General features: G+C 31.1%; 1 protein-coding gene and 1 pseudogene across 1 annotated transcript; one reads left to right on the forward strand and one right to left on the reverse strand.

Moving 5' to 3' along the window:
- Positions 1-782: 782 nt before the first annotated feature.
- Positions 783-7923, forward strand: LOC136388359 (NKG2-A/NKG2-B type II integral membrane protein-like). The gene is made up of 5 exons (XM_066360256.1): positions 783-975; positions 1337-1432; positions 2280-2330; positions 2833-2984; positions 7816-7923. The coding sequence occupies exons 1-5, from the start codon at positions 783-785 to the stop codon at positions 7921-7923; spliced, it is 600 nt and encodes a 199-aa protein (XP_066216353.1).
- LOC136376411 (syntaxin-7 pseudogene) lies at positions 6922-7733 on the reverse strand (annotated as a pseudogene).
- Positions 7924-8321: the final 398 nt, after the last annotated feature.

Below are 8321 nucleotides of genomic sequence, written 5' to 3' on the forward strand. Positions count from 1 at the left end.
ATTAAAAATAAAAGATCATTTGATAACAACTTATCATCGGAAATGCTGAGGTCATTGGTTCGAAATCCTGGGCTTCCCTGGTCAAGGTACATATAAGGTTGATAACAACTTATCATGTTTTATAAATAAATGTATTTCACTAAATGAAATTAATTTAGTTTAGAAAATTACTATATATGCCAATACAACTAATGCCCCACCATTAAAATACTCAATCCATAATGATTTTATGACTCAAATTTATTCTAAATATTGTGTCTCTTTTTTCCAAGATAGCAATTTAAATTTTATATTGAGAGAGACAGAGAGAAAGACAGAGACAGGAAGAGATGAGATGCATCATCTCGTAGTTGCAGCACTTTGGTTGTGATGCTTCTAATAAGTAGCACTTTAATTTTTAACACAAGCATTTTAAGGGTGTTAAAATACTTCTGTGGAATCTGACATTAAATTAACAAGGATATTATTATTTATGATATTTTTTATTCCTCAATGATTTATTTCTCCAATACATTATATAATGTCAAATGAAGACTATCTTAAAAATTCCATCTATATTGTCAAATGAAGACTATCTTAAAAATTCCACCTACCGTGAGGTACTTTTTAAAGATCTAAGAAATTTAAAACCAGAAGTTTAGATTCTTCAACTGGGAAATGAGCCTTGAAACCCTCTGCCCCGCCCAGTTTTTCTGCACTAGGATCTCATTACTGCATATGTCATTTATTTGTAAGTACAGTTATCTTCAACCACAGTCTCAAGATTCCACTCAGCTACAGAGATGAACAACCAAGGAGTCACCTATGCAGACCTGAATCTGGTTAATGATTCAAAGAGACAGCAAGTACAACTTAAGGGCACCAAACACTCCATTTCAGTAACTGAGCAGGAAATAACCTATGCAGACTTAAATATACATATTCAAAATGCTTCTCAGGATCTTCAAGGGAATGACAAGAATGACCACTGCAAAGGTAACACATTTAATAGACATATAGTATAATATACAGATGTGCAGCTGGGATGCAGAGATGTGAGGGAGCAGTAAAAAATGAGCTAACATATTTTTACTCTTTAGGATCAGACCTAGAAATTGGAATATGGTGTTCAAGAAGAAAGCTGAAAATTAATTTTATTCAGGCATTGTTGTTTGTGTGGTCTTTGACCAATGACTTACGAAGCACTATATTTTCTAAAACTGCAATGGTATATTCTGAAAGAAAGATTACAGTGGTAGGTTTGAGTTTGAGGTCCCCTTTCAGTATGTGATTCTCTGTGTGAAAACTAACATTTGTCTTCTCTCCTTTCCTGGTGTTTCCTTTTCTCTCCCTGCAGATTCCCCATCACCTCCCGGGAAGCTCATTGCTGGGGTGCTGGGAGTCATCTGCCTTGTCTTGATGTCCACTGTGGTAACTGTAGCTGTTATTCCCTGTAAGTAAATTTTTGTAAGATTATACAGAACTTTTCACTTTAATGATCATCAGTGCCTCTAAACACTTCTAATATTATAGAATAGAACTATTTTAAAGTATACATTTAGACTAAGTGAGAAATGGTTATTCTGAATTTATCTTAGGTATACATATTAAAATGATTTTAGAGGGTAATTTATGATTACATGTCCATATATATTCACATATATCTATATATTGATATATATATATATATTGATTTTATAACTCAAGACATGCTTTAGGACACATTGAGAAATACAAATTAATTTTTGAAATTGGTTAATCCAAATGCTGTTTTGATTTTTTTGGCTTTTGTATTATTTTTCTTCTAAATTACCATTACTTTATTAATTATTTATAAAAACAATTTTATTCCGCCTGACCAGACGGTGGCGAAATGGATAGAGCGTCAGACTGGGATACAGAGGACCCAGGTTCGAGACCCCGAGGTCCCCAGCTTGAGTGTGGGCTCATCTGGTTTGAGCAAAAAGCTCACCAGCTTGGACCCAAGGTCGCTGGCTTGAGCAAGGGTTACTCGGTCTGCTGTAGCCCCGCAGTCAAGGCACATATGAGAAAGCAATCAATGAACAACAAAGGTGTTGCAACTGATGATGGACGTTTCTCATCTCTCTCTGTTCCTGTATGTCTGTCCCTCTCTCTGACTCTGTCTCTGTAAAAAAAAAAAAATTTTTAAATATAAATTAAAAACAATTTTATTCCAAATTATTCTAATCTAAAACAAAACACCATATTTCAATGTAGAATAAAAAGAATTATCATTTTATTATATCAATATTTTTAAATAAGAATTACTTTTTTTCTAGCTAATGAAAACCAGGAGAATAATTCTTTCTTGACAACCAAGAACCAGACAGGTACAACATTATTTTCTAAGTTGTGGTATTAGAACAGTTCATATTTTGTACCTGACATCAAGAAGTCAAAAATCATAGTTTTTTGGAGGAATCATTAATTATAATACTGGGCAATAAAGGTTCATAATTAGTGAGTATAAAAAAGTGTTTTCTTATGCAGCAATATGAGGAAACATTTATTTAAAATCGTCATAACCATTGTTGACAATACGTTCAAAGATAATTTTTGTATTCTACAAAAGTGGTTTTCTTCATTGACATTCAAGATATTTAGAAAGTGTATATTTTGTGTGTGTGTGTTTGCTTCATATGGGCACATAGATTAGGGAAGGATAGGCTGACCCTTCTCTGTGAGTTATTGCGAATGTGTTTTCTTTTATATAGACAAGCCGATGAGAGTGGATACATATGTTGTGCACAAATGTGTCTATACCTGTGCAAGTTAATTTAATTTTTTTTAATTTGAAGTGTTTTTAGATAATAATTCATGATGTTTCTACAGCATGTTACTGTGTTCGATGTCCAAAGGAGTGGTTACTGTATTCCAACAACTGCTATTACATTAGTTCTGAAAAAATGGCCTGGACTAAGAGTCTGTCGGCTTGTGCCTCTGTACACTCTAGCCTGCTCTACATAGATAGTGAAGAGGAAGTGGTAAGATTTTAATGGTTTCCAACATTTTATTTGCCAGTTTAATTTAGTCTATATTTTAGAATTCATTCCTATTTTTGTATATATTCGTATTTACTTATTTTAAAACCTGTTAATATCTTATTTTTGACTCTATAATATTTTGTTTATATTTTAGGGCCTTAAAACTCATTTAATAATTTTTAGTTTTTGCTTATTATAAAAAAACATCTTTCTATATATGTTTTTTCTCTAAAGTAACCTTTGCTACTTAATTTTACCATACGTCAAGAAAACTAAAGATACCATGATTGTGCAGATAAATCACAAACTGTGAAACCCCATGTAATTACAAATCAGATCATGAAACAGAAGTGGCCAGTCCACGGTGTCCCCACTCCTGTGCACCTTCTCATAGCTTCTCCCCCTCCTCACTTAGGCATGGTTCTGATTGTTTTATTACAAACTGTCTTTGTTTTATTTTGATTTTATATAATGGAAATTATTCATTATAATTTTATGTGTCTTCTTCAACTCTCATGATATTTTTGCATTTTGTTTATAATACTGCATTTATCTCTAGTCATTAATTTTCACTGATGTGCTGTATATGCATGACATTTTAATCTATTCTACTCAGAATATAGTTGTTTTTTAATGTGAGCCATTATGAATAATTATTTTATAAAAATCTATGTGTATATCTTTTTTACAAGTATTGTATTGTTATATTTTAAATAATTTACACTGTATATAAATGTCACATGTTTTATTTATATAGTATAAAATAATATTTATAATAATATAATAATAATTACTAAATACAATTATGTTATATATGTGTACAATTATAATTTGTTGTTTTCTATGCACAATGAAATTGTATGGGCATAAATATATGCATATGCCAAATTTATTAGATTATCACAACATTTTTTACTTAATTGTGTAAATACACATTTTATCCAATAGTTTTATGATTTAAAACTCAGTACTCACAGGAATTTTAATACTATAAGTTCTGATCATTATATAAAAGTATCATTATCACACTAATGGACATTTTCCTGATTACTGATAGATTGAACACATCTTTCTCAGCACTCATCATTATGATATTCTTTACAGTGAGACTCAGAAGTGACTATCTATGTCTCTCAACCATTTCTCCTGTATGTGGTCTGTTACTTTCCTTCCAAGACGTATAACTATATTTTGTGAATGAGCTCTTTTTTTTTTAATTTATAAGACGGAAATAACTCACTTGACTGTAACTTACGTTTTTATTTTTATACAGTATTAAGAGTCTTTTAATGACCAAAATACATTAATGTTGCCATAGTCCAATATCTCATTTTGGGTGTTAGTGACTACTTTGGACCTATTTCAAGAGTTAACCAAAGTTCATGAAGATAATCTCTTACCTTGAACTTAGGGTTTATCTTTTCTCTTTATTGACTAACTTTCACACTGAGAACTATAATACATTGACAGTTTAAATTTTTGTGACACTGTATTTGTGTTGCTGCATGGTAAAAGTGAAGGTTACATTTTCCAAAATCATTCTTTAATTGATATATATATATATAATTTATAACAGGTGATCTTCTTTATAAATAAATTTATATGTATAGGCTTATACATTTTTAACATATAATTAAAACATTGTTCATTCACTGCATCTCAAAAATTATTTTTCTGTCTCTCTCTGTATTCTCAGACAGTATTTAGACTAATGTTGATTTTCCTGATACTGTTCAAGAAGGTCTCTGAGGCACTATTAATTTTCCTGTCTTTTCCTCTATTTCCTCAGAAATTAATCATTCTATTATTCCATCTTTAATTTCATCATTTTTTCTTCGGAATCTCAAAACTTATGTACATATAGTAAATTTTTCAATGTATTTTTCAACTCAGAAATTTTATTTAAATCTTTCATATAAGTTTAAGTTCTCTAGTTGTTGTCACTGCTATCAGATTTTCATATAGTTATTTAACATAATTCTTTATAATTTATATATAAATATATAAATATATATTTATAACAATTAGTTTAAGATATTTTTCAAATAAATCCAACATCTTATCCCAATAAAATTTAGAATTTATTGACAAATTTCCCCCTGATTATGGAAGATTTTTTCAGTTACTTTGAATGTTTGTTTAATATTTTATATATATTTTTCATAATATAGTATAGTAAATATGCAAACTGCATCTTTCTTAGATTCATTTTTTGTAACTTGAATAAACCTTTACTGAAAAACTTCTCTTTTGAGATTTTACTTATTCAGTTTTTTAAATTCTCATTTTTTATTAATCTGGTATACCTGGGATCAGCCTTGTATAAGCATAGCTTAGTTGACAACCAATGATTTTAAAATGTATTTTATACCTCCTAAAGTCAGTATGGCTTCAGCCCTCTGCTATTGGATGCACTTATGTGTATGTGCATGTATAGGGAACTACTAATAACTTTGAAATCAGTTTTCAAAGTCTCCTTGGTTCTTTTTTACTAAACCCTCTTAGTTTCTTCTACACATGTGCACATTTCTTTCTTTCAATTCAGCATATGTAGGAAGCTGATGTCATCTCTCTTATTCTACTCTCATTTCTGGTACCTTCTGGTTATATTTATGGCTGACACTATGCCTGACACCATGGAGAGCACAACCTTGGACCAGGAAATAGATGGTTCTCCTCATTTACTACGTACTGCATACAGCACTCTGAGCTGAAAAAGTAGTGGACAATTTAACAACCCCTTCCACTGCTAACCAAGTCTGCCCCTGTGACAATAACACCATTAATATTTGCAGCTTTCCCCAAATTATAAATAAAATTAGAATTAAAGTTATAATTAAAAATTATAATTCTCACTCAGTGAGCTCAGATGGGGATTGAGGGAGACATGGGAGCATCCTAGACAAGAAGACACAAATTTGCTCTATTCTTACTTGAATTCATAGCAACTTTTTCAATAATAAGTAATCATAAATTATTGTTAGTCTTTCACCAGAGCTGTGAAATTGTCTGCTTCATTCAATCATATCAATATATTTTCTTGATGTGTCAAATTGAAAGACTATAAATTAGGGAGAAGTAACTCTATTTGCTTTTCTCATTCTTAAATTTCTTTAACTTTAAATATTTTAGTTGCAAATACACAATTTACATAGTTACTTAATATTTCATTTGTTCCCTTTTAAAGTCTTATAGCTTGCCATTAAAATGTTACCTTTACTATCAAACTGCTAATAAGAATATAATTAAATACAAAATATAAACAGAGATAATACTTTCTACAGTATGGAGAACAGTACATTAAAACAAAATTTTTAAAAATCGGTGAGTTAATTGGCAAATATTTAATTCTTTGTTTAATAAAGAATGATACAGAATGATTACCTATGTATGAATGTGAAGAACAAATTATAGCTTTTAGGTTTTGAAACTTTTATTCAAAAGTTGTGTTTAAATTGCCAGTTTTAAAACAGTCAAGACAATGCAAAGCACACCATAGAGAAGATAGTGAACAATATTCTAATAGCCATGCATGGTGTCCAATGCACACCAGATTTATTGATGTGAGCACCTCTCAGGTTATACAAACATCCATTCAACATGCTGTATACCCAAAACCAAAACTAAATTTTAGCCAACTACCAAAAAAGGCTTTTTAAAAAGTTGATTTTCAAAATACGGTAGCAGAAAATACTAATTTGGCCTCTTTTATGAAGTAAATTTATTAGTTTCTGAAATCATTCTAACTGTTTAATATGAATAAGAACTACATTCAAAATTTTACATGCAATTAAAACCCAGGGACAAATAATTATAATATAGTCATTTAAAATGCAAAAGTTAGAAGTTTTGTTTGGTTTTTCATTGATAACTCTGTTGTAGATTTCCATATTTTTTAATGGCTGTGCATCTCACAACTACATTCAAGAAACTTTTCTCAGCTATTTGCAACTCTTGACAGTTGCTGGTTGGCTTGTTGGACATGCACCCCTACATTTTCAAGTTTGGTTTTTATGCTGTCATATCTCCTTGATCATAAATTGTCATTCCCAAATTTTTAAATAGTTCATTAACATCCATAATGTCATTGTCAATATGCCTAACAGAAGACTCTCTCTGAATAAAGCAAATGTCATTCTCTGTCATTTCTTTATCCTGCACCTGCATTTCAGGATGAGTGTGGCTTTCCCAGGATACAATATTCCTATGTTTGAGCTCTCCTCAGGAAAACACCAGATTCTCTGCAACAGGCTCCCACTCAAGCAACAATCAGCTTCTCTTTTTTCAGCAGCTTATTCTTGACCTATGGAAAGTTTGTCAGTGATGTGATCTCAGCCACTAACCAATCATCCTGTACTTTCTGTTGGTGTTGTTTAATGGGGGTGGTGGGCAGAGGTCCAAACTCTTTAATGTACTTATCTGTTTCTTTGGCAAGTTGGTTAGGATACTGCTGCTTATGTGACAGCTGTTGACTCAATTCACTTAAATCTTGTGGTGTCTCATGTTGCTTTGGAGTCCTCTGTATTGCAACAAAAGATTGTGTGATCATCTGGATGTTGGATATACTGGGTCAGCTGGGTGGGAACAATTCATGGAGTGTAAGACTTGATTGATTTGATAAGTCACCAATTTCATTAGATGTGGGTTGATTTTTTTTTTCTCTTACTAATTTCATCAGATGATGGAGGGCTTTGTGCAGTTTGTTTAGCAGTAACCCCTGACCTCGTGGGATTCCTCCTCCTCCTCCATCTGCAGGCTTACTTTGTACTTTAAAATTCAAATCTGTATGCAAGTGTTTACTTAATTTCTCATAAAATTTGTTCTCTCATAGACTTTTTTGAGCATTTTGAATATATTTCCATGGATTGAACTCTCCCACAGAAACAATAATAATTTGTGGCTACGGTCAAATGGCTCAACTTTCTCTTCCAAACTGTAAGTTTCTTGGAACTCGTATATTTTATGCCTTCATGCTTCCTAGGTTAAGAATTAATCTAAGGAAGAAAAAGCAATGTGTGAATAATTATATAAATAAATTAAGCATTTCTGTTGAGAAATTATGGAAAATATTCAGATTTCCATATGTAGTTATTACTCTAAATAGACTAATTATTCAATATCATATTAAGTTATATACTATTACCAGATTAATGATATATTATCTCTGTATTTCAGATTCTCAAAAACTTCACATTTGGACAAGAATTGTACATTTGTGACATTTCAGAAATCTGAGCTCTCTTTTAAACCTTGCTTAGAAAAAGGAACATATGTTTGTAAGCACCAAGCATGTTAGATTACCTAAATTTGGTACAATGTTATTCTGACCATCACTAA

This window comes from Saccopteryx leptura, chromosome 1 (genome assembly GCF_036850995.1).
Source record: "Saccopteryx leptura isolate mSacLep1 chromosome 1, mSacLep1_pri_phased_curated, whole genome shotgun sequence".
Taxonomy (NCBI): domain Eukaryota; kingdom Metazoa; phylum Chordata; class Mammalia; order Chiroptera; family Emballonuridae; genus Saccopteryx; species Saccopteryx leptura.

Bases quoted from the DNA above. Each gene is read 5' to 3' on its own strand.
- LOC136388359 (XM_066360256.1), top strand. From the start codon at position 783: ATGAACAACCAAGGAGTCACCTATGCAGACCTGAATCTGGTTAATGAT. The intron at 1,433-2,279 runs GTAAGTAAATTT...CTTTTTTTCTAG, and splicing joins AACTGTAGCTGTTATTCCCT to CTAATGAAAACCAGGAGAAT. The intron at 2,985-7,815 runs GTAAGATTTTAA...GTTCTCTCATAG, and splicing joins TAGATAGTGAAGAGGAAGTG to ACTTTTTTGAGCATTTTGAA.